Raw genomic sequence first — 27551 nt, 5'->3', positions numbered from 1 at the left:
GAAGAGTAAAGTGGTGGACCAATTCGTCCAATTCTATACTAATCTGTAAGGTAAAAGATCTAGATTCCGCTGCTGTAAACAGATTTTTCCAAGGTGTGATGTCCGGTGTCATAAAACGCCTATACACCCATCAGAGGGTCTATCCTCAACACAGCTCAGGTCTGCCTGCATCTGCTGCTTGTGCTCTACACTTAGCACCCTCCTCCCACCGACCGGGTCACAACTGCCTCCTGGGCAAGTCTCCCACTCTCAAATTATCCCCTGTGATTTCTAGGTTACTGGAGCCACACTCCTAGTGGTCCCACAGTTCCCAAAAAGCACTCACAGACCCAACACACAAACCACCAGGATTCTTTATCAGTCCAGACAGGCGGAACAAATAAATGTTTATTCTCAGAACTTGGAACAGTGAACAAAAATAATGTGCAATTAGCAAACAGTAACAAGTAACTGAAAAAAATGGATCAATTAGAAAAATAACTAAACATTTGCATACGTCCTAGAAAATACCTGGGGAGATCAGGACATATATAGCTATTCACCAATTAACAAATATAACTGTTTTTTATAGGGCTTCCACAAACAGCTCTCTCTCTCTTCTCCCAGGCTGAAACTGAACTCAAAACCAGTAAAGTCCAAATGAGATGAACTCCTGGGCCATTCAGAGTCCAGTCAACAAGATTTCAAATATATACTGCTTCTTGCTTCCTGTTTTTGTCAAACTGAAAAAAGAACACTCAGTCTCTGTAACAGCTTTACAGCAAAGAAACACCACCTGCTGGCCAAATAGGAAAAATACACTTCAGAACATAATCAATGTAGGAAAATATCCAATACATTTTACAGGCTTAAAAACACACTTTCTTCATACCCAGATTTATGGCAGATCAGTTACGGTCCCTTAATGCGCCCCTAACAGCAGCAGAAATTCTTACTAGCATCAAGACTAAAAACTCACGAAGGCCCCAGGACCTGATGTGTTGAGGCCAGAATACTATAAAATCCTTCAGGATATGATAGCACCCTCCCTTAGTCAGATGTGTAATGCTGTCACAGAGGGAGTGGCGGGATACCGGAGAATGTGGCGCACATGGTACTGCTTCTCAAACTGGGTAAAGACCCAGAGCAGGTGGGGTCTTACTGCCCCATCTCTCTATTGAACCAGGATATAAAGCTTCTGGCTGCCACTTTGGACTGCAGGCTCAATGCTTTTTTTACCACTGATTATACACCCCAACCAGGTGGGCTTTGTCCTAGGGAGATATGCCTCCATGAGTTTCACAAAACTGCTGGGCGTTTTGATTGACTACAGAGGCAGTGGGAGCACAGCAGCCATTACAGTGTTAGATATGGAAAAGGCATTTGATTTGGGTGAAGGCACTATATACAAAGTTCATGGTTCATCTTTTGATCAATGGGAATCTGACAGCTCCTTTCAAGCTGCAGTGTGGAACTAAACAGGGATGTCCTCTCTCCCCCCTATTGTTCTTGTTAGCAATTGAACCTCTGGCTATAAAGATATGGGCTACAGACACCTTTAGGGGTCTGGTGGTGGGGGGAGAGAGTGCTGTATTAGTCTTTTTGCCAATGACATACTCTTATACCTTACTTAATCCCAGTTACATCTGGAGCCTGCACTGGCTATAGTGAGGGCATCTGGGGCTATATCAGGCCTCAAGGTTAATTGTGACAAATCTGAACTTCTCCTGTTGATTGGGGGGGGGGAGAGAGTGGGGGCCCCGTGGCATGCCCAGTTGGCAATCCCTCCTACAGTGAAACCTACGAGGTACCTGGGGATCTACCTCAGCACGAATCCTGCCACTATGTATCGCTGCAATATACCGCAGCCGTTAGAGAGTACAGAAAAACTATGTCAGGCTTGGAAAGATCTTTGAGGCTTTTTGGTCGTTATTGCTTTAGTAAAAATAGTCATGGTCCCTAAGTTACTGTATCCCCTTCAAACCATACCTATTTGGATGACTCGCTGGGAAGAGTCTAAATTTCATTTGATTATCTCCCAGTTTATCTGGAGAGCGAATGCACCGAGGATTAGCATGGATAAATTGTTTTTGACTAGATCAACGGGAGGTCTTAATCTCCCAGACATACAGGCATATAATGTCGCCGCTTTGTTGAGATGGATCCATGAGGGCAACATGGGGAGGATGCAGTTTTTCCCTACGGGATGGGTGGAAAGATGGCGCCCACCCTTTCATTTTTTTAACTCACTACATGCTCAGGAAGTTTAGCTGCGAAATGCCACTCTAAATTTCTTTTCGTGTCTCCACTGAGAAAAGCTTGGTGGTGGTGGAGGAAGCTTCAGGGCAGATCATAGGAAGTCTCTTCATTTTTGCAGATGGAGGGTAACACCAACTTCCTACCAGGTTGGGGTAAGTCAGTATTTGCAAACTGATCTTCTCAGGGTTGCTCATTCCTGGACCAGCTGTTAGCCCTTGGGAGGGGCAGGTTTTCCCACTTATTTCCAGGTACAGAAAGGGGGGCAGGTTTTCCCACTTTTTTCCAGGTACAGAAAAAATGGAGGCTGCTTAATAAGTATATTTTTTCCTACTTTCAGCTCTGACACTATTGGGAAAGCCTAGCCAGGGACGCTCCATGTCTATGGGAAAGTTGGATACTTTGTTTGATCAGACACCTGCTTCACTCAATAAACTTTCCTACTGGTATAAAGTTATCAGACTTGAATCTAGAGTCCCGGGGCTAACTACTTTGCGAGAGAGATGGCAGCGAGATCTCCATGAAGACATCACTGAGCCCCAATTTTTGGCTCTTTTTGATGTTTGAATGCTCATGTAAAATCTATGGACCTGCAGGAAACTCAATATAAAATCTTGCATACATATTATCTGACTCGAGAGAGGGGAGCTAGGTTGGGTTTGTGGGATAGCGAGGTGTGCCTTAAGTGTATCCTATATTCATTCATTTCTGAAGTGCTCCACCTTGATAATTTGGAGCGAGGTCCTCTCTCTTCTGGAAGCTACATTGCCCTGCTCGGTGGAATGGGACTATGGGACCCTGTTACTGGGCAGCCAAGATATGTTGGAGACGCAGGGACTGACTCAGCCTCAGTGTCACTTTGTCTATAACGGTCTGCTCCTGCTTAAGTAGGTAATACTTTTGCAGTGGATATCGGTGGAACCTCCGCCCTTGCAACACTGGGTGGTTAAAATGCAGAACCTTGCTCATTTTGAAATCTTCACATATCACAGGTCTCCCCACATTGATAAACACAATTATGTGGCTCTGTGGCACATGTTCTTGGGTAATACTGGTTCAGATACCTCTACCCAGACTTCCAATCGTACTTGAGACAGCAGAGGGAGGTTGTTTATTTGTGTGGATGGAGCTGCATAGGGGATTGTGCGTGAGGGTGCTAGATGCAGACTCTTATGGCTGCGTGTCCCTGACCTTGAACCTGCAGTTCAGAAGAGGCTAACCAGATGTACCTTGCCAGAGAGACAATCTTTTGGGGGACAAGGTGGAAGGAAGATGCTGACCTCATCAAAAAACACTGATACCATCCAGTCCCTTTCCCGGTGGTCTCCTTCTGTGTCCTCCTCTGCTAGAAGATTTTCTGGCAGGCCTTGAAGAAGCACCTATTACTCTCAAAGGCATAGGTTTACTTCTTCTTGTGTCAGGAAGCAGTTTGGATATGGCAGTGGGCTCTAACTTACAACATGGTACTCAGAGCCACATATCACTGAATGTTTCAGCGAGGCAAGATAGTTCTGCCAGCGAGGCAAGAATTTGTCAAGATAAGTGCACAATTTTCACCTAGTATATACATTTTTAAAAGTGATAAGTGATTTTATAGCACTGAGGTGATTTGGACGAATGAAAAAATGAGCATATGTTGCTCCCCCAAAAAAATTTGTTAGAGTTACCCGATGAAAGAAGTGCTATGCCACTTTGTAGCAGCATTATTGACTGCAGTAATAGTGGTAAATATCTGAGGGTACTCTACATATATAAAAATTTCTATTATATTATACTGGTGGGAACTGTTTCAAGCACTCTCTTTGAGTTGGTGGCTACAAGTCCTGGTTTGTGTGTATATGTCATTGGATGTTACCAGAGATATTGATATTGTGGATTCGTTTTCTCTTATTGCCATATCAGAAGCAGGATCCAAGCTGCATGGGTGCTGCAGCGACGGCACCAGAATTACAGAGGGGAAACAATCCTGTTAGCATCAACATTTCTCAGGTGCCGGTGATGTCAATGCCCTGGAGCTCCTGGCACCATATGTAGAAGGGGACTGATGCCGATGCTTCTTGGCCTTCACCCGATGCTTGGAAGCAGTGTCCCATGGTGCTGACGAGGATAACGTTGAATCTGGTCATGTCCTCTTTGTCGGGTCTGATGTAAATCGGTCCCGGGGCCTGTAACCAGTGCCTGATGTGGACGGAGGTAGAGACCACCTTGATTCTGGTGCACCTCCAGTGTCAGAAGAAGCCCTGGCAGCCATCAGGATTGATGAGTCTGATGCAGACGTCGTTGGACTGGACTTGGATGATCCAAAAAGTGTTCTTCTCTGGATTTGTCATGGTCATCCCAAACACCAATTGTGTGAATCAGTGCAAGATGACACCCAATTATATTGGGTGCATCTCTTGAAGCCACTGGAGGTCTTCTGGGACATGTCAAAAAGTACAGCAGCTAAATCAAAAGGCTCAATGGTGAAGACAAAAAGTGGCTCACCTCAAACTGAGCTCAGTGCTCTGGCCTAAGAGTGTCCGTGGAGCAGCAAAAAATAAAGAAAGCTTAAAAATGCCAACAATACTAATAAAATAAAAGAGAGGGAAGAAAATACATTTTTATGAAGAAAAGTAGGCAAACTAGCCTAAAATAACCCCACTCAGGAGGGCACAAAAACTGAAAGGAGAAGCACTGAGGAAGAGAGACAAAATGCAACCTCCTAGCTCAGTGAAAAACAGATTAATGAGGGTCTCGCGCTTGCAAATTGGGCAGGAAGGCACTAGCGCATGTGTTGCAGGTCACTGCCAAAAGCCTCTAAAAGTTACAGAGTATCGCACTGGTTTCCAGCAGGATGACATCACCCAGATGTAAGGATAACATTTGGCCTGCTTGTCCTTGGAGAAACTGTACTATCCTCTGAATTAGCAGTGTTTCCATTAATTTATTCACCTCAGAGGTTAGACTAATTGGCCTGTAGTTCTGAACTTCCTCCTTACATCTGTCCTTCTTTAGTTGTCAATGCCCACTCCCAATTCTAAAGAAGATCAGAGAGCAGAGCTGCCAAAAATTCCCTAAGTTCCCTCAGTACCCTCAAATGCATCCCACGTGGCCTCATCATCTTGCCTACTTTTAGTTTAACTAGTTCCTTACAAATGTAGCCTTCTGAAAATCATTTGAGGTCTCTCATTTCCATTCCTATTTCTGTTTGTTTTTCTTGGTCTTCCTCCCTGCCCTTCATCTATAAACACAAAACAGAAATATTTGTTACGCAATTCATCCTCTTCAGCTTCTACATATTCCTTCTGTCCAACCTTGAGTTTGACATTGCTAATTTTGCACTTGTTCCTATCACTAACATATGAAAAAAAAATTTTGTTGCTTCCTTCCTTTGGCAATTTTTTCTTCTAGTTGCACTTGGCTTTTATGACTACTTTACCAGCTTTTCCAGATGTTGTTGTTTGTCTTCTTTCTGCAATCACTTGTAGTTTATTTATTTAGATTTCTTTCCTGCCCATACAATAAATCCAGGGTGGGTAACAATAAAACATACCAAATAAAATAATAACATATAAGACACCCTGATGTCAATAACACCCAGCCCTCCCCCCCACTCTTATCGTACAGCACCACAGACCCAAATAAATGGGTCTTCAAACATCTTGTGAAAGCAGCTTGCATATCTGTCACAACTCCTGGTAGAGTTTGTTCTATATAAAGGGGATGCCAACAGAGACAGTATAGGCCCTAGTCATTGCCAAATATGCTAACCCCAGTCCTAATAGCTCCAGCAACTTTTCCCTCTACAAGTGCAAACAGCAAGTTGCCACATATATTTGCAGCTTAACTCTCAAATAACTAGGCCCTGTGCCTGTCAAAACCTTAAAAGGGGAAAGGGAAATGGGACTTGATATACCGCCTTTCTGAGGTTTTTGCAACTACATTCAAAGCGGTTTACATATATTCAGGTACTTATTTTGTACCAGGGGCAATGGAGGATTAAGTGACTTGCCCAAAGTCACAAGGAGCTGCAGTGGGAATTGAACTCAGTTTCCCAGGATCAAAGTCCACTGCACTAACCACTAGGCTACTCCTCCACTCCCATACACCTATAGCTCATGCATATTAATTGCTGCACTTAAAGTAACCACTATCCACTCTTAAAATACTATTCAGGAAAAGCTTTATTAAACACTACTAAAATGCTCTTATACAAAATACAAATCCCTTTATAAAACCCAATACTCTCCCCACTGTTCTCACATACCATTCAAATCACATTCAACACCAAGGCCATACAATGAACTCATAACATGATGAAGAACCAGTGGAGTTCTTGCAAAATAGGAGAAATATGCTCACAGATATTTACCTCTGCTAATACCACCTGACGCATTTTGAACCAATTGTCTTCAGTATCCCTGAGTAATAGGAATTGCACTAATCTTGAAAAAATAAAATAAAATAAAACCAATGTGATATCCTTTTTCATTAAATGCACTCTTACCAGATGCAACTGCTACAAATGATAAAAACATAATTGCACTAAGTTGGCACCCAGAGACGGAACTGAATTTCTAGCCTGATCCAAAACTTTTACCAGCACACAATGTCTAACTATCAATGAAGAAGGTAAAATTATGTATAATCATACCTGATAATTTTCTTTCCATTAATCATAGCTGATCAATCCATAGACTGGTGGGTTGTGTCCATCTACCAGCAGGTGGAGATAGAGAGCAAACTTTTGCCTCCCTATATGTGGTCATGTGCTGCCGGAAACTCCTCAGTATGTCGATATCAAAGCTCCATCCGCAGGACTCAGCACTTAGAGAATTACACCCACGAAGGGACACTCTGCCCAGCTCACCACCGCCGAAACGGGGGAGGGGAATTAACCCAGCTCATCCCCACACAAGTGGGGGAGGGGAATCCGTCCAGCTCATCCCCGCGGAGCGGGGGAGGGACACCACACCCGCCGATGCGGGGGGATCTGGCTTATCCTGCAACCGCAACCGCGGGAGGAGCTGACTGACCCTAACACCGCCGAAGCGGGAGGGGTACAAAGCTGCCCTACAGCCGCACGAAGCGGGAGGGAGTGCCGGCAGAATTTATGTCTCAATCCAGCCCCGTAAAACGGAGGGGAGAGGAATGCAGCAGCTCACTGTAACACAAACTCGTCTCAACTCTTGAAGAATCCAAGTGAAAGAAGAACTTGAACACGAAGTCCTCCTGAAGTAACTGAAGGCTAAACTTGAACCTAAAATTCAACCAGAATATAAACAGTACAGATATCTGGGAGGGGCTATGGATTGATCAGCTATGATTAATGGAAAGAAAATTATCAGGTATGATTATACATAATTTTACCTTCCATATCATCAAGCTGATCAATCCATAGACTGGTGGGATGTACCGAAGCAGTACTCACCCAGGGCGGGACATAGAAATCCCTGACCTCAACACTGAAGCTCCAAACCGGGCCTCCGCCCGTGCAGCCACAGTCAAACGGTAATGCTTGGAGAATGTATGAGCCGAAGCCCACGTTGCCGCCTTGCATATCTCTTCCAGGGAGACGGATCCGGCCTCTGCCATCGAGGCCGCCTGAGCTCTCGTGGAGTGAGCCTTCAGCTGGATAGGCGGCACCTTCCCCGCGGCCACATAAGCCGCTGCAATGGCTTCCTTGACCCATCTTGCCACTGTAGGCTTAGCAGCCTGCAGACCCTTACGAGGACCTGCAAACAGGACAAACAGATGATCCGATTTCCGGAAATCATTGGTCACTTCCAAGTATCTGATGATGACTCGTCTCACATCCAGATATTCAAGAGCGGAGTACTCCTCTGATTAGCCCTCCCTACGAAAGGAAGGGAGACAGAGCTGCTGATTCACATGGAAGCGAGAACCAATCTTGGGCAGGAAGGCAGGCACTGTGCGCATAGTCACTCCTGCCTCAGTGAACTGCAGAAAAGGCTCTCGACATGAGAGCGCCTGGAGCTCGGAAACTCTTCTGGCTGAAGTGATAGCCACCAAAAAGACTGCTTTCAACGTCAGGTCTTTCAGAGATGCCCTCGACAAGGGTTCAAAAGGCGGCTTCTGCAATGCTCTTAGCACCAGGTTGAGATTCCACGCAGGCACCACTGAGTGCAGAGGAGGGCGCAGGTGATTAACTCCCTTGAGAAAGCGCACCACATCTGGCTGCGAAGCCAGGGAAGCACCCTTCAGGCGGCCCCTGAAGCAAGCCAGAGCCGCTACCTGGACTTTAAGGGAACTGAGCGACAGGCCTTTCTCCAGACCTTCTTGCAGGAACACCAACACTGAAGAAATTGGAGCAGTGAATGGAGAAAGTGAGCCTGCTTCACACCATGCTGCAAAGATACGCCAGACCCTGGCGTAAGCAGTAGAAGTAGAGCGCTTCCTCGCTCTCAGCATAGTGGCGATGACCTTGTCTGAGAAGCCCTTCTTCCTCAGACGCTGCCGCTCAATAGCCAGGCCGTAAGACCAAAGGGAGAGGGATCCTCCATCACCACGGGACCCTGATGTAACAGGCCCTGCTCCACTGACAGCCGCAGAGGATCGTCGACTGAGAGCCTGAACAAGTCCGCATACCAGGGACGTCTGGGCCAATCCGGACCCACCAGGATTACCCTGCCGGGATGCTTTGCCACCCGGTCTAGCACCCTGCCCAACATGGGCCAGGGCGGGAACACATAGAGGAGCTCTTGTGTCGGCCACTGTTGGAGAAGAGCATCTACTCCCAGGGATCGAGGGTCCCGTCCTCTGCTGAAAAAGCGCGGCACTTGGCCATTGGCCGATGACGCCATCAGATCTAGGCTCGGCTGGCCCCAGCGCTTCGTGATGTCCAAGAACGCCTGAGCAGATAGTTGCCACTCTCCGGGCTCCAAGGTATGGCGACTGAGAAAGTCCGCCTTGACATTCATGACTCCGGCAATGTGGGCCGCTGAAAGCTGCTCCAGGTTCGCTTCCGCCCACTGGCAAAGACTCATAGCCTCCTGGCTAGAGGGGCGCTCTTGGTACCTCCCTGGCGGTTGATATAGGCCACAGCCGTGGCATTGTCCGACAGGACCCGTACAGGCTTCAACACCAGTACCGGGATGAACTCCAATAACACCAACCGAATGGCTCTGAGTTCCAGGAGGTTGATAGACCACTTGCCTCTGCAGGAGACTAGAGCCCCTGCGCTGTCCTTCCCAAGCAGTGGGCTCCCCAGCCCATCAAAGAGGCGTCTGTCGTGACGACAATCCACTCCGGGGTCACCAGAGACAATCCTGCAGACAACTTGTCTGTCTGCGTCCACCAGCTCAGCGCCTTGCGCACTGCTGGGTCCACGGGAAGGCGCACAGCATAATCCTCCGACATCGGAGTCCAGCGCAGCAGCAGAGATAGCTGTAGTGGTCTCATATGAGCCCTGGCCCAGGGCACTACTTCCATCGTGGCCGTCATAGAGCCAAACAGCTGCACGTAGTCCCAAGCCCGAATAGGAGAGGCTACTAGGAACTAGTCCACCTGAGCCTGAAGCTTGACAATCTGATTGTCTGGCAGGAACACTCTGCCCACTTGGGTGTCGAATCGAACTCCCAGATACACCAGGGACTGAGTCGGGCGCAGCTGGCTCTTCTTCCAGTTGATGATCCATCCCAGGGAGCTCAAAAGAGCAACTACCCGGTCCATAGCTTTGCCGCACTCTGCATAAGAGGGGGCTCGGATCAACCAGTCGTCCAGATAAGGATGGACTTGTACTCCTTCCTTTAGCAGGAAGGCCGCTATGACCCCCATTACTTTGGAAAAGGTCCGCGGAGCAGTAGCCAACCCGAAAGGGAGGGCTCTGAACTGGAAGTGTCGTCTCAGGACTGTAAAACGCAGAAAGCGTTGGAGAGGAGGCCAGATGGGAATATGCAGGTACGCTTCCTTGATGTCCAAGGAAGCCAAGAACTCTCCTGCCTTCACTGCCGCTATAACAGAGCGGAGAGTCTCCATGCGAAAGTGCCTCACTTTCCAGGCCCGATTGACCCCTTTGAGGTCGAGGATAGGCCGGACAGAACCTCCTTTCTTTGGAACCACAAAGTAAATGGAGTAACGTCCCTTGCCAATCTGATTTTTTGGCACCGGAACGACCGCACCCAGGCGGATCAGGTTGTCCAAGGTCTGCTGCACTACCACAGCTTGACCGGAGACTTGCAGGGAGAGAGTACAAACCCGTCTCTTAAGGGTTGGCAGAACTCTAGCTTGTAGCCGCCTCTGATGACTTCCAGCACCCACGCGTCTGAAGTTATAGTGGTCCACTCGCCCAGAAACGAGGACAGCCGTCCTCCAATCTGCACTGGGGCGTGGACCAAGGCCCCGTCATTGGGTACGAGACCCTGGGGGAGGACCGGAGGGAGCACCTCCGGGACGGCGGTCTCTGCGAAAGGAATGCTGCTTGGGGGAGAAATTCCTCTTGAAGGAAGAGGGGGCAGAGGAACCCGACTTGCCCGGGCGGTACCGATGGGCTTCCTGCAATCGTCCTCTGGAGGTATCGGGACGAGTACTAACCCGAGCCCTGACCTCTGGTAATTTCTTGCCCTTAGACGTGCCGAGATCGGTCACGATTTTGTCCAGCTCGACCCCAAAGAGCAGCTTGCCTTTAAAAGGCAATCTAGCCAGGCGGGATTTAGAGGCGTGGTCAGCAGACCAATGTTTCAGCCAAAGCCACCGCCGCGCAGAGACTGTCTGAGCCATGCCTTTAGCTGAGGCTCTCCAGACATCATACAGCAAGTCTGCCAAATAGGCTAAGCCCGATTCCAGGGCCGGCCAATCAGCCCTCAAGGAATGATCCGAGGGGGAAGCCCGCTGCACCATAGTCCGGCACGCCCTGGCCACATAGGAGCCGCAAACTGAGGCCTGCAAACTTAAAGCAGCTGCCTCAAAGGACGACCTTAAGGCCGCCTCCAATCTTCTGTCTTGGGCGTCCTTTAGGGCCGTGCCACCTTCCACCGGCAACGCCGTTTTCTTAGTCACCGCAGTGATTAAAGAATCCACGGTAGGCCACAGATAGGCCTCACGTTCACTCACAGCCAAAGGATAGAGGCGGGACATAGCCCTAGCCACTTTAAGGCTCGTTTCCGGGACATCCCATTGAGCCACAATTAAGGTGTGCATGGCATCATGCACGTGGAAGGTTCTAGGCGGGCGCTTCGTCCCCAGCATAATGGCAGAGCCAACAGGGGCTGAGGGAGAGACGTCCTCCGGAGAGGAAATCTTCAAAGTGTCCATGGCCTGTAACAACAGGTTGGGCAAATCCTCTGGGCTAAAAAGCCGCGCTGCAGAGGGGTCATCCGCTCCATCCGAGCGGGGATCTATCTCCTCCAAGGAATCCGCAAAGGATCGTTGGGAGACCTCAGACACGCTGCCCTCATCTACATCGGAGGAGACAAAAGTCCTCCAAGGCCTGGAAATCAACCCGAGGGCGTTTACCTCTGGGAACCTCAACCTCTTTATCAGAAGAGGGAGCAGGGGCAGCGTTTGCATGAGGAAAGCCTGATGCAGCAGCAAAACAAACTCGGGGGAGAAACCCCCCAGACTGTGCACTTCCGCAGCCTGGGCAACAGCCCTAGACGCACTCTCAACCGGCGCTCGCAATAGCGGGGGAGAGACATGCTGCGCATCCAAAATGGCGTCCGGCGCGAAACTCCGTGAAGGAGCCGCGCGGGAAGAACAGCGCTTAACTTTAGCCGCTTTTGTGCCGTCGCCCAAATTAAGGGCGTTCATGGCATTAATGTCTCCAACCTCAAGGGCGGCCCCGAAGAAGCCGTCCGAGCCGCGTGGCCGGCCAAGATGGCGGAGGCGAGGAGGGGGGATGGGCGTTTATGGCGGGAAAAAAACCGCCACGCCGGAGGAACGACCGGGACATTCATCGGTCACTAAACTATCACCCATCAAGGGCGAATCAGGTTGTAAAACCCCCGCATCCCCTCTAGAAGCGCTCCAGCGATCCGGGGAGCGACCCTTTGCGCCCTCGCCCTCCGACGCCATTGCCACGAGGAGAAGAATCGGGGAACCCCCTGCCCGCTATAAAAAGGTAAAATTACCTGCTTGCCGCTCCGAGCTGTAACGAACTGGTGTCCCAGTGAGTAGCTGCAATGAACGTTTAAAGAAACGTCGAATTAAACGCCTTTAAAGACGTTTAAAAATTTTTTTTTTTTTTTTTTTTTTTTAAACGGAGCCAGCGGGAGGGGGGAGAAAAGGAGGGACCTGGCACCACCAGGTTTGCACTTGCTCAAAAGAGCCCTCAACCCCAGGCACTCAACAAAACCTAAAAATTAGGCTTGGAGGCCTAGCCAGAGCTGCTGCTGTGTGTGACCACCACCTGCTGAGATAGAGAACATACTGGGGAGTTTCCGGCAGCACATGACCACATATAGGGAGGCAAAAGTTTGCTCTCTATCTCCACCTGCTGGTAGATGGACACAACCCACCAGTCTATGGATTGATCAGCTTGATGATATGGAATACAGTTTTAGCTGGATTAAGCTGCAACATGTTCTCATTCATACAGGCTTTCAATTCATCCGAACACCTCTTCATTTTTTCCATACTACTACTACTACCCTCTCATATATTATGACATCATCTATGCAGGCCTTACTAAGATCAATACAAAACGGTTACAAATGATACAAAATACAGCAGCCCGTATTATTTGCAGGGCTTCAAAATATGATAGGATTACACCTCTCTTATACCATCTTTACTGGCTCCCAGTTGAAGCCAGAATAAAATTTAAGATTCTCACTCTGACACATAAAGCCTTACACTTATTAACTCCATCATATTTAGCCAATCCCATTACACCATACTCTCTGATCCAATGTTTAGGAGCACCTCTTCATGCTATTTTTCTATTTGAACAGTAACATAATTGATTTTCTTACCGAATATAATCAAAGTATTCTTTGTGCTGGTTACGATAAAAAACTGAAAACTTCAGCATACGTCCTGCAATTACTTCAGCTTTTTCCAACAGTTGTGTTAAATGTACTTTTGAGTAATCTGTGAAAACAGAAGAAAAAATATACTTCAAGTTTCTACACATATGTGAAACACTGAACAACTAACATACAGTAATTTGCACAGTGGCAATTGTTATCATTTAAAATATAATACTGCAAATCTATTAAAGTTAATAAAATTATATGAAAGATTTACATTGATCAATACTAAATGTAAAGTGAATTATGTGGTAATAAAATGAAGATATTTACTTGTAGCAAGTATTCTCAGAGGGCAACAGGCCTTATATTCTCACAGATGGGTAAAGCAGGGTCAGCGCTGCCAATCCGGAGCTTGTAATAAGCTTAAAAATAGATCACTGAGTGCGAGATACACCGCAACACGCATTAGCGTGTGTCTTCCCGCCCGCCACAAGAGCACGGGATCAGCAGTACAATATAAAGCATAATAAAAAAGAGATAACTCCAAGGAGAGGTGGAAGGGTATGTGAGAATATAAGGCCTGCTGTCCTCGGAGAATACCTGCTACAGGTAACTACCTTGACTTTCTCCAAGGACAAGCAGGCCTACAATGCTCACAGATGAGAATTGCTAGCTACCAGGCTCACCATAAACAACAACCAATGGTCAATTCGACTTTGCAACAGAGAGGGCAAAAATGTAATTAACCTGAAACTACATACTGGGTGAGAGTACAGCCTGGAATAGAACAAAAAGGAAAGTGGAGTTGGACGATAGAGCCCAAAAATATTCTGCAGCACTGTCTGTCCAAACCGACTGTTGCATTGGTTATCCTGCTCAAGGCAGTAATGAGATGTGAATGTATGGACTGAAGACCACATCATAACCTTGCAAATTTCTTCAACAGAGGCTGACCTCAAGTAGGCTACTGAGGCAGACATGGATCCAACATTATAAGTACCTGACATGACCTCAAGAGTCAGCCCAGCCTGGGCTGTGAAAGAAATGCAATCTACCAGCCAATTGGAAATAGTATGTTTCCCAATGGCAACACCCATCCTATTGGGATCAAAAGAAACAAAAAGTTGGGTGGACTGTCTATAGGGCCTAGTCCACACCAAGTAAAAGGCCAATGCTAGATTGCAGTCCAAGGTGTGCAGTGTACTTTTGCCAGGATAGGCATGAAGTCAGGGGAAGAATGTTGGCAAGACAATCGACTGGTTCAGATGGAACTCTGACACAACCTTAGGTAGGAACTTAGTGTGTCTGTGGAGGACTACTCTGTTATTATGAAAATTTGTATAAGGTACATCCACCACTAAGGCATCAAGCTCAATGATCCTGCGAGCTGAAATAACAACTACCAAAAATATGACCTTCCAGATCAAGTACTTCAGATGACAGGAATCAAGTGGCTCAAAATGGGTTTTCATCAGCTGGGTGAGAATGACGTTGAGGTCCAATGACACAGGTGGAGGTTTGACAGGGAGCTTTGTCAAAAGCAAACCTCTCATGAGGCGAACAACTAGAGGCTGTCCAGAGATGGCTTATCCTCTACATGTTGATGATAAGCACTCACTGCTTGAGACCAGACTCGAGAAATGCAGACGGTATTCAAGCAGTGTCTGTATATGACAGGAAATAGGATTTAGAGCCTCGCTCACACACCCATCGGCAAACATCCTCCATTTGAAAAAACAACATCTCTTAGTGGAATATTTTCTGGAAGCCAGCAAGGCCCTGGAGACACCCTCAGGAATAGGCAAAAAAAAAGCAAAATTCTAAGATCTCAACATCCAGGCTGTGAGTGCCTGAGACCGGAGGTTGGGATGCAGAAGACATCCTTCATTCTGTGTGATGAGAGTCAGAAAACACTCCAATCTCCATGGTTCTTCGGAGGCTAACTCCAGAAGACGAGGGAATCAGATCTGCCAGGGCCAATAGGAAGCAATCAAGATCATGGTCCCACTGTCTTGCTCGTGTTTCAGCAAAGTCTTGCCCTCAAGAAGAATGGGAGGACACGCATGCAGAAGTCCTATCCCCCAGTGAAGGAGGAAGGCATTCAACACTAGTCTGTCTTGGACCTGGAGCCTGGAACAGAACTGAGCAACTCTGTTATTGGACTGAGTGGCAAACAGATCCACCAAGGTAGTGTCCTACACTTGGAAGATCTTGTGGGCAATGCCTATGCTGAGGTACCACTCGTTCAGTTCCATGACCCGGCTCAGTCTGTCGGCTAGGATGTTCAATTTTCCTGCCAGGTAAGTGGCCTTGAGAAGCATCCCATGCTGGTGCGCCCAATGCCACATCCGGACTGCCTCCTGACACAGAGGGTGTGATCCAGTGTCCCCCCCTATTTGTTCGTGTAGTACATGGCAACCTAATCTTCTGTTTGAAGGAGTACAATTTGGTTGTTTAGCCACTCCCTGAAAGCCTTTACAGAGTTCCAGATCACCCAGAGCTCCAGAAGGTTGATTTGGAGATCTTTTTCATGGGCTGAATAAGCACCTTGAGTGTGAAGGTGAGCTCCCTACCTCAGGCAGGATGCATCCATCATCAGAACTTTCGTGGGCTGTGGAATTTGGAATGGGAGTCCCAGGGTCAAATTGGATTGATTTGTCCACCAGCGTAGGGATTCAACCAGCTCTGGCGCAACTCAGATATCATCCTGTAGGTTCCCCACAGCCCGACACCACTGGAAAGATAGGGTCCACTGGGCAGTTCTCATGTAAAAACGTGCAATGGGTGTCACAGAAACAGAAGAGGCCATGTGGCCCAACAACATCTGCCAAGACGTGACCTGCCGAGCTGCTCAGGTGAGAGTGGCGAGGGTGACAAGAGAATCTGCCTGTGCCATAAGGAGAAAACCCCGAGCCAGTAGAGTGTCTAGCAGGGCTCCAATGAACTCCAATCACTGGACAGGGAGCAGATAGGACTTGAGGTAGTTTACAATGAACCCTAGTAGCTCTAACACCCAAATAGTCCTTCACAAGGATCCTGCCCGTCCCACAACATGCTCTTCATCAGCCAGTCATCGAGATAGGGGTATATGTGGACTACCAGTCTGCACAGCTACACTGTGACTACTGCAAGACACTTGGTGAAAACCCTGGAAGCCAACGCGAGGCCAAAAGGCAACATGCAATGCTGGTAGTAACATGTCCCCAGCCGAAACTGAAGATACTTCCTGTGACCTGGAATTATCGGGATATGAGTATAAGCATCCTTTAATTCCAGAGTGCACTGCCAATTGTTTTCCTGAATCATGGGAAGTGGGGTGACCAGGGAAGCCAATTGAATTTTCTTTGACCAGGAATTTGTTCAGGTCCCTCAGGTCTAGGATGGGAGGCATGTCCCTTGTTTTCTTTTGTACAAGGAAGTACCTGGAATAGAATCCCTTCCCTTCTTCCCCTGGTAGAACAGGTTCGACCGCATGGGTCTTGAGAAAGGCGGACAGTTCCTCTGCAAGTACCTGTTTGTACTGAGAACTGAAGTGATGAACTCTCGGTGGAAAATCTGGTGGTCTCTGAAGCCAATGCAAGGCGTAACCGAGACAGACTATTTGAAGAATCCATCGGTTGGAGGTTACAAGGGGCCACCTTTCTTGGTAAAACTTCAACCTCACCATAACAAGCAAGTCGTCCAGCATGGTTTTACAGCAGCTATACTCTGCTGGAGTCAGTCAAAAGGTTGTCCCTTGCTTTGACTGGGGAGCCATCAGGGCCTTAGGCTCATGCTGTTGATGAGAATGAACACACTGGGGCTGAGCCTGCTAAGGCTGGCGAGAAGGGGTGTACCTACTCCTTCAAGTAATAAGTACTCCTCCTCAACTTGCCAAAGAACCTCTTAAGAGTAGGAGGCAGGTACAGAAGGCGTCCGGTGGGAGACAGAATCGATGAATCAGTGTAGTTCTTGATGATGTCAGCGACCTCCACCTTCTATCCAAAAAGATTATCCCCCCCCCCCAGCATGCCGAGTCCAAGTCAAAGACACACAGCAATAAGAGTCTGCACATCATTACACTCTGGGCAGAGATCCTAGAGGCCACATCACAACTGTCGTTGTGCTAACTCAGACATTCTGTGCACCAAGGACCGCAAGTACAGGCTTGTGTAGAACTGGTACGACTGGATACGGAAAATGAGCACCCTCTCCCCAAAAGAATCCAGGGTTCTAGCTTCTCTGCCAGGGGCACCAAAGCATAGTCCCTAGAACGCCTGGCCCTTTTGAGAGTGGATTCCACCACCAAGGAACGATGAGGCAATTGGGGCCTATCAAACCCAGGGGAAGACTGAATCCAGTACATGGTGTCAATCTTCTTGGGAAAGAGAGGGAACAACAGAGAGAACTCCCAGCCACTTGAATGTCCCATAAGATCTTGTAAAGAGGGACCGTCACAAACTCTCTAGGAGGAGATTCGTAGTTCAGGACATCAAATATCTTAGCCCTGGGCTCATCCTCCACTTCCAAAGGAACTGAGATGGCAGCCGCCATCTTCTTTACAAAAGAGGAATGAAAGGCTCTCAGGTGCAGACTTCCTCCTTTCTTGTGGAGGGGAGGGATCAGATGGGATGCAATAGGATTCCTCCGAGAAGTACCATGGATCCTGAGTCCCATGAGCACTCCTTGTTGGTGTCAGACAAGATTTCCTCATAGAAGGGCTGAGACCAAGCCCACCCAGACGTAGAGGTACCAATAGTTTTTTGGGGGGTGGATTAGTTTGTGGGCTGGTGGAGCAGTTGCAGCAGATTAGCTGTTGTGGCTGTTGTAGTTTGCAGGGAATGGGGCAGGATGTGTGGTGGAAGGACAGTTGAGGGGTGTAGTTTTTAGGAAACAGGGCAGTTTGGTGCAGCAGTAGCAAGTAAGGTAGTTTTGGAGGTTGGGGCAATTTGAAGGGTGGTGGGGTAATTGTGAGCAAGTGTTTACAGGGTGGCAAGTCAGTTGGTGGGTAACTTTTAGGAGTGGAGCAGTTTGCAGGGCTAGTTTTAGGGCTGAGGCAGTTTGGGAATATTTTTTGGACATGGGGTAGCACATAGGGTGAGCATGTGGGGTGGTGTACCAATTTCAGGGAGTAGTTCTGGGAGATAGGGTAGTTTGCTGAGTGAAGCAGCAGTCGAAGGAGATAGTTTTTGGATTGGGGAGGCAGTTTGGGAGTTTGAGAGAGTAAACTGTGGCAAGGAAGTTTGAAAAGTGGAATTCCTTAACTGATGTTTCCTTCTATATAGGTTTCCATGCTACAGAAGTAGAAACTCCTTTTTCCAGAGAAATGCACTAGAACCCAGCCTGATTTGAACCATTTTCAAATCAGACGTGTCTTTTTGCCAATTTTTACCTCATGAAAATTTAACAAAATGGGATAAAATTTGGCAATGCTACAGAAGCTGGAACTCTTTCTCCCATAAAAATGCATTGGGTCATTTTTTTTTTGGTGAGGGGGAGGACGTCCTCCTCTTCAACCCCAGTCTAACTTATCCCATTTTAGAACTCAATATGTCTTTTTACAGGTTTTTCCCTCATGCCAAGTTTTATCCCATTCTGTTAAATGTTTGATGAGTTATTTTGCCCCCAGAAAGACAGATATTCTACCTCTTTTTGTATAATTCTTTCCAATTTCTGTTGGCATGGAAAGAATAAAAATATTATCACCTACTATTTGCTGTTGATCCTTATTTCATATCTGCAAACTTTCAAACTAGTAGGCTTAGGAAACTTCTATATGAATCAGATATCAAAAATAACTTTTTGGTTCATAGAGGTATCAGCTAAAGCTTTACATTAATTTTAATGTTATGGAAGAGTTTAATTACTTTATATTTTACATAATTTAATACTTTGTAATCTTACCTGCAGTACAGAATTCCACAATTTCACTCCATTCTGATACAACGTAATCTCCATCAACTTGTTTTGATGCAGTCTGAACTGCCACTGTATATTCGGTTCTTGGGCTTAAGAACCAGTGTCCTCGAACTGTCATAGGTAGTGGAACAGCTTTAGCCACTAATTTTGTAGGGACATCCTAAAATATACCCAAAGATAGAATAAAATTAATACTATATTTATCTTCAGTGGGTAGACATTGACTATGAACAATAAAATTTTGATTTGTGGAAGAAGGAGGGGGAAATGGCATCATTTGAGAAATGTCTCTTAACCAATGTGCAATGGCCCACTGGGGTGCCATCAGCAATGGAAAAAAAAACCCAAAACACTACTACCTGATGCCAAGGTCCAGACCAGCACATGGACTTTGCTCTCAATACATTCAAGCAATGAGTCACCAGAGGTGACTCTTAAATGTGTAGGAGCGCCTTTAAGAATGGGTATAGTCACAACGCCTCTCTTGTTTCCCCGATTCAGTGCGAGGCCCAGTTGAAGATTAACAGCATAATGTATGGCAAGCATAATAAGATCCTGCTTTATGCAGCATAAACTTACACACACCACCTCCTCCTCCTCCTTCTTTGAGTCCTTCTAACATCTGACTGGGCTTTCAGTGCTTCCCTACTTTACTTTTAGCCATAGGATTCCTTGTCTATATTCACACTGCCTGCTTTGTAGAAAGTGATGTGCTGAAAATTTTTTAAAAGGTATGTGTGCTTTGGGATTGAAAAGGTTGAGAAACATGGCATTATTTTCTCTCATTTTCTTTTGCATTTAAACAACTGAGTCTTTTCTAGTTTGATATACTTCTTCAAGTATCATATTTTGTAAATAATGGGGTAGATATTCAAAGGCATTTATCCAGTTAGTAGGTGCTGCTAACCAGATAAGTGCTGGTGAGAGGCATATTCAGCAACACCAATAGGACAGTGCCACTGAATCTCTCCTTTGACTGCCTCATGCTGCTAGCCGGATAAAGTTTAGAACAGCAAAAAAGCTGTTGTAACTTTATTCAATTAGCAGTCTGAATATCGCTACTAACTGGATAGAACGTGCGGGATAGTAAGGAAAGCAGATGTTCAGTGCCGGTCAGTGTCCACTACGGTTAAATAGTGGGTGGAATGTATTTTCTAATTTTGTCTTTTGCACATTATTCAGATGATTTTGTATTTCATTTACAAAGCTAATATTCTATAATCGATGACCTAATGTATGTTACAATCCAACTTATTCTCAGAAACCTTCATGCAATACCATAATTTATTTTTCTTTAACACATATGTATGCACATGGTATAAATATATACCATGATCTGTTCCATATATGCCATGTTCCATGTATGTTACCATGTATGTATGCACCTTAACGCAATACCACTTGTAATTCTGTTACCCAGAAATGGCAACCGCCATTACGGCAAATGTAAGCCACATTGAGCCTGCAAATTGATGGAAAATTGTGGGATACAAATGCTACAAATAAATAAATAAAATAAAAAAATATTAAAGAGCCTATGCAATAAGCTTTAGCATACACATTAAGGCCTTCATGGACATGATAAAAAAAGTAGTGAACCCAAAGTGTATTAATAAGAATTACAAATTCTTACCGTGCTATCCTTGCTTATTTAGGCTCACTTTTAACTTATGCAATAAAAAGGGTAAAAATTAAACAATTCCATGTTTCTTGAGACATAATAATTTACAAAGTCAGAAAAATAAGACAAATTCAGAATTAGTGAAGTAGTAAGTCCCTTGTTTCCTTTGCACAGTTAACTGGTTAACTAGAATTGGGAGATTAAATAATTGGGTAACAACTAAACCATTATGTAGAGTAAATCTGAACAACTGAGTTTAGGCATCTTGTCCTATATATAGGTTTTAAGTTTGGTCTCCCAAAAAAGAAAGTGGGAACTCCTCATGCCAAGATAAAAAGAAACCTGAGAGGGCTTACAAATAAAAGCATATTTTACATTCATCTGCATTCAGTGACTCTACCCAGCAGTGATCATCCTACCAACATCACCCCAAGAGCAAATCAGAAAGTCATCCACAAAGTATCAAAGAACCAGAGTCTAACATCTACAAATCTGCAGGCTTCTCTCACTGCAGCTGTGATGGTTCATACATCAATCACCAGGAGAGAAATGAATGGGAGAGTTATCTAAGAATAAACCACTGTTCTCTAAAAAGAAACTGCCCATCTCAGGTTCATCAAGGAGCATTTGGATGTACCACAATACTTTTGGAGTAATGTTTTCTGGATAGATGAGTCAATAATTTAAATTTTGGCCACAATAATAAACATTTTGTCCCCCAGGCATTAAGGGTTTCTGGAAGAGAACTGTGTTAATGCCTAAAAGGTCTACCTGGGTCAATTGGCTACAGAAAGATGCTCTACACATTTCACAGTGGAGATTGTATATGATACATCTAATAACAATGGAAAGATTAGAGATTCCAAGCATGACTTCTGCCAAGGGGGTTGATTTCCAGTGGATTTGGGAACCCTTTTGGAACACCCTCACTCTGGTAACGTGAGCAGAATATTGAACTTGAAGCCACAGGGGTACCTGCCTTGTTCATAAGGTATGCATTTTCCAAAGAGGGTGGGAGTTGGGGTGTGGGGTCAGGACAAAGGGGGAAATATTCATTGTTAAGGATAAATTATGTCTTGCCTGATAATTGTTTTTTCCTTTAGTTAGCATTACTATTCAGAACCAATGTGTGTTATCCCTTCTCACCAACAGATGGCGATATAGAAAACTGAATTCTACCAGTGACATCACCAGTTATATTCCATGGTGCCCTCTGGAACAATCTGGAGACATACCCCTCCCCCAGGCCATTTCCGAAGTCATAAACGGCCCATCACACTATGTGCACACAGAACCGGTAGCTATACTGAGCTGCTGGTTCTTGCACACACAGCAGCTCTTCCTGAAGGGTATCCCCAGCCACATGTCAGGTAGGCAAGGGCCTGACATGCTGCCTGAACTTGCCATTCAAACTTGCCTCAGCCCAGGGATCCAGCTTCTGCACCATCCAAGGCTCTCTACAGGGGCAAACTAAGAGATAACGGATTTCCATATTCAGAGCAGCTCTGACTTTTTGTTGTTTGTTTGTTTTTAAAGCTCCAGGAATATATAAAAAAAAAAGCCTAATAACCCCAAAACATAGAACAAGGCTACCCAGGGTACTTTGGGGGGAATTTAGACACCCAGGAGCTGCAGAGGAAGCACATAGGGGACAAACCCAGGGTGAATGGGCAAGAGGTTTGGGAGGATAGGAACCCGCACCCCTCAGGTGAGATAGCGAAGATACATACCTGTAGCACGTATTCTCCGAGGACAGCAGGCTGATTGTTCTCATTGATGGGTCGGCGTCTACAGCAATTTTCCAGAGCAAAATAACAAAAACTTTGCCAGAGCCTTCCAGCGCGCGGGGTGCATGCGTGGCCGTCTTCCTGCCTGTCGCGCGAGAGTCCCACTCAGTTATATCCAAAAGCAAGAATTAAAGGTCAACAACTCCAAAGGGGAGGTGGGCGGGTTTGTGAGAACAAATCAGCCTGCTGTCCTTGGAGAATACCTGCTACAGGTATGTATCTTCGCTTTTTCCGAGGACAAGGTGGTTAGGGTGGTGGACTTTGGTCCTGAGGAACCGAGTTCGATTCCCGGCACAGGCAGCTCCTTGTGACTCTGGGCAAATCACTTAACCCTCCATTGCCCCATGTAAGCTGCATTGAGCCTGCCATGAGTGGGAAAGCGTGGGGTACAAATGTAACAAAAATAAAAAAAAACAAGCAGGCTGCTTGTTCTCACTGATACCCCATCAGTATCAGTATCAGATACCTACCACCCAGGCTCACCCAAAACAACAAAAAAGGTCAATTGGGCTTCGTAACGGCGAGGACATAACTGAGAATGATCTAAGGCATAAACATCTAACTGAGAGTGCAGCCTGGAACAGAATAAAAATGGGCCTAGAGGGGTGCAGTTGGATCCTAAACCCCGAACAGACTCTGCAGCACCGACTGCCCGAACCGACTGTCGCATCGGGTATCCTGAAGGCAGTAGTGAGATGTGAATGTGTGACTGATGACCACGTCGCAGCCTTGCAAATCTCTTCTATAGTGGCTGACTTCAAGTGGGCCACCGACGCTGCCATGGCTCTAACACTATGAGCCATGACATGACCCTCAAGAGTCAGCCCAGCTTGGGCATAAGTGAAGGAAATGCAATCTGCTAGCCAATTGGAAATGGTGCGTTTCCCGACTGCGACTCCCCTTCTGTTGGGATCAAAAGAAACAAACATTTGGGCGGACTGTCTGAAGGGGCTTGTCCGCTTCACGTAAAAGGCCAATGCTCTCTTGCAGTCCAAGGTGTGCAACTGACGTTCAGCAGGACGGGTATGAGGACGGGGAAAAAATGTTGGCAAGACAATTGACTGGTTCAGATGGAACTCTGACACCACCTTCGGCAAGAACTTAGGGTGAGTGCGGAGGACTACTCTGTTATGATGAAACTTGAGATAAGGAGCATGCACTACCAAGGCTTGAAGCTCACTGACTCTACGAGCTCAAGTAACAGCCACCCAGAAAATGACCTTCCAGGTCAAGTACTTCAGATGGCAGGAATTCAGTGGCTCAAAAGGAGCTTTCATCACCTGGGTGTGAACGACGTTGAGATCCCATGACACTGGTGGAGGTTTGACAGGGGGCTTTGACAAAAGCAAACCTCTTATGAAGTGAACGACTAAAGGCTGTCCAAAGATAGGCTTACCCTCTACACGTTGATGATAAGCACTAAATGCACTAAGGTGAACTCTTACGCAGTTGGTCTTAAGACCAGACTCTGATAAGTGTAGAAGGTATTCAAGCTGGGTCCGTGTAGGACAAGAAAAAGGATCTAGGGACTTGCTGTCACACCAAACGGCAAACCTCCTCCATTTGAAAGAATAACACTTTTTCGTGGAATCTTTCCTGGAAGCAAGCAAGACTCGGGAGACACCCTCTGAAAGACCCAAGGAGGCAATTTCTAAGCTCTCAACATCCAGGCCATGAGAGCCAGAGACTGGAGGTTGGGATGTAGAAGTGACCCCTCGTTCTGGGTAATGAGGGTCGGAAAACACTCCAATCTCCACGGTTCTTCGGAGGACAACTCCAGAAGAAGAGGGAACCAGATCTGACAAGGCCAAAAAGGAGCAATCAGGATCATTGTTCCCCGGTCTTGCTTGAGTTTCAGCAAAGTCTTCCCTACTAGAGGTATGGGAGGATACGCATACAGAAGGCCTGTCCCCCAATGTAGGAGAAAAGCATCTGACGCTAGTCTGTCATGGGCCTGAAGTCTGGAACAGAATTGAGGGACTTTGTGATTGATCTGAGTGGCAAAAAGATCCACCGAGGGGGTGTCCCACTCTCAAAAGATCTTGTGGACATCGGCCATGTTTAGCGACCACTCGTGAGGTTGCATGATCCTGCTCAACCTGTCGGCCAGACTGTTGTTTACGCCTGCCAGATAAGTGGCTTGGAGAAACATGCCGTAACGCTGAGCCCAAAGCCACATCTGGATGGCTTCCCGACACAGGGGGCGAGATCCGGTGCCCCCCTGCTTGTTGATGTAGTACATGGCAACCTGATTGTCTGAATTTGGATAATTTGATTGGACAGCCGATCTCTGAAAGCCTTTAGAGCGTTCCAGATCGCTCGCAACTCCAGGAGATTGATCTGAAGTCCTTTTTCTTGGAGGGACCAAACTCCTTGAGTGTGAAGCCCATCTACATGAACTCCCCACCCCAGGAGGGATGCATCCATTTTGTGGCTGAGGAATTTGAAAGGGATGTCTCAAGGTCAAATTGGATCGAATTGTCCACCACTGAAGAGAATTGTGAAAACCGGTGGACAGCTAAATTGCATCCTCTAGATCCCCTGCAGCTTGATACCACTGAGAAACTAGGGTCCATTGAGCTGATCTCATGTGAAGACGGGCCATGGGTGCCACATGGACTGTGGAGGCCATGTGCCCCAGAAGTCTCAACATCTGCCAAGCTGTGATCTGCTGAGACGCCATGGCCATGGAAACTAGAGGCAGAAGATTGTCTGCTCTAGCTTCTGGAAGATAGGCACGAGCCATCTGTGAGTCCAGCAGAGCTCCTATAAATTCCAGTTTCTGAACAGGGAAAAGATGGGGCTTGGGGTAATTTATAACAAACCCGTATCTCCAGCAATTGAATAGTCATCTGCATGGACTGTAGAGCGCCTGCCTCTGAGGTGTTCTTCACCAGCCAATCGTCAAGATAAGGGAACACATGCACTCCCAGTCTGCGTAGCGACACTGCAACTACTGCCAGGCATTTTGTAAAGACCCTGGGCACAGACGCCAGACCAAAGGGCAGCACACAATACTGGAAGTGCTGCGCTCCCAGACGGAATCAAAGATACCTCCTGTGAGCTGGAAGTATCGGGATGTGTATATAAGCATCCTTTAAGTCCAGAGAGCATAGCCAATCGTTTTCCTGAATCATGGGAAGAAGGGTGCCCAGGGAAACCATCCTGAACTTTTCTCGGACTAGGAATTTGTTCAGGGCCCTTAGGTCTAGGATGGGACGCATCCCCCCTGTTTTCTTTTGCACAAGAAAGTACCTGGATTAGAATCCCAGCCCTTCTTGCCCTGGTGGAACGGGCTGGACCGCACTGGCGCTGAGAAGGGCGGAAAGGTCCTCTGCAACTACCTGCCTGTGCTGGAAGCTGAAGGATTGAGCTCCCGGTGGGCAATTTGGAGGTCTGGATTTCAAATTGAGGGAGTATCCTAATCGGACTATTTGAAGAACCCACCGATCGGAGGTTATAAGAGGCCACCTTTGGTGAAAAAGTTTTAACCTCCCTCCAACCGGTAAGTTGTCTGGCACGGACACTTAAAGCGGCTATGCTCAACTGGAGCCAGTCAAAAAATCATCCCTTGCTTTTGCTGGGGAGCCACAGGGGCCTGCCTTGGCGCACGCTGATGACGAGAACGAGCGCGCTGGGGATGAGCCTGAGAAGGCTGTCGAGAAGAAGGATTGTACCTAAGCTTGTTATAAGCATAGGGAGCATTCTTCCTTCCCCGGAAAAACTATCTACCTGATGAGGTAGTAGCAGACGCGCCCGACGGGAGAGATTGTCCATAGCGGTTTCCCGCTGAGTGATCTGATCAACCACTTGCTCGACTTTCTCACCAAAAATATTATCCCCCCAGCAAGGGACATCCGCAATCCGCTGCTGGACTCGATTGTCCAGGTCAGAGGCACGCAGCCATGAGAGTCTGCGCATTACTATACCTTGGGCAGCGGTTCTGGATGCAACATCAAAAGAATCGTAAGCACCCCTGGATGGGAATTTACAATACACCTTCTTCTCCCTGACCACCTCCTGAAAAGGCTTGGCCTGCTCCGGAGGGAGCTTATCAACCAAGTCCGCCAGTTGCTTCACCGTGTTCCTCAAGTAAATGCTCGTGTAGAGCTGGTAAGATTGAATTTTGGCCACGAGCATAGAGGCCTGATATGCCTTTCTCCCAAAAGAGTCCAGGGTTCTAGATTCTCTCCCCGGGGGCGCTGAGGCAAAGTCACTAGAACTCCTGGCTCTCTTGAGAGCGGAATCCACAACCATAGAGTCGTGAATCCGATATTGGGAATGGTGGGATTACTTAGTGGTTTCATTCAGTTCCGCATAAGTGTCTCCTTGAGCACATTATGCAAAGGAATCGTGGATGATTCCTTAAGTGGCGAAGGATAGTCAAGGACCTTGAGCATCTCAGTCCTGGGCTCATCCTCAGATACCATAGGGAAGGGAATAGCCACAGACATTTTCCAGACAAATAAAGAGAAAAAAAGACTCTCCGGGGGAGAAAGCTTTCTTTCTGGTGAAGGAGTAGGATCAGAGGGAAGACCACAAGACTCCTCAGAAGAGAAATACCTGGGATCTTGCCCTTCATCCCACGAGGCATCCTCATCGGTATCGGACAAGAGTTCCTTAACTGCAGTCCGAAACCGGGGCCGTCTCGACGCCGAGGAACCATGTCCTCGACGGCAATGTCAAGAAAACCTCACGACAGGTGTAGAGCCAGCTGCCGCTTCCATCGACGGTACGGAGGGCGCAAGCACACCCAGTACCAGAGCAAACTGACGCAGCAACCCTTCCAGAAGACCGGGAAGAATGACTCGGATGCACTCGTCTACAGTCGACATCGAGCAAGGCTGCAGGGCCGGTGCAAGAATCGGTGTCAGAATCTGTGGAGGTCGAGGAGGCAGTACCGGGCTGCCCGAAGACCGACACCTCTTGAATGGAGGGTGAGTGGTACTCCCGGCATCGGCACTTCATGAGTGCTGAATCCTTCGACGCCCCGGAGCTCCCGGTACCGTGGTTGGCAGGAGACCGATGATGATGCTTCTTCGCCTTCGCTCGATGCACATCAACGATACCAACGAGGAGGACGTGGAATCCACACGCCTC

General features: G+C 47.1%; 1 protein-coding gene across 3 annotated transcripts in view; it reads right to left on the bottom strand.

Moving 5' to 3' along the window:
* PHYHIPL (phytanoyl-CoA 2-hydroxylase interacting protein like) overlaps positions 1 to 27551 on the bottom strand; it is a 138766-nt gene that overhangs the window by 41445 nt on the left and 69770 nt on the right. For all 3 annotated transcript variants that reach the window (XM_030204827.1, XM_030204828.1, XM_030204829.1), the window contains exons 3-4: positions 19029 to 19203; positions 13146 to 13263 (exon numbers count right to left, since the gene is read on the bottom strand). In XM_030204827.1, coding sequence (XP_030060687.1) covers positions 13146 to 13263; positions 19029 to 19203 — 293 coding nt within the window. The remainder of the gene's footprint in view (positions 1 to 13145; positions 13264 to 19028; positions 19204 to 27551) is intronic.

The sequence above is a fragment of the Microcaecilia unicolor genome, chromosome 5, assembly GCF_901765095.1.
Source record: "Microcaecilia unicolor chromosome 5, aMicUni1.1, whole genome shotgun sequence".
NCBI lineage: Eukaryota > Metazoa > Chordata > Amphibia > Gymnophiona > Siphonopidae > Microcaecilia > Microcaecilia unicolor.
This window is presented reverse-complemented; position numbering and strand designations above follow the sequence as displayed.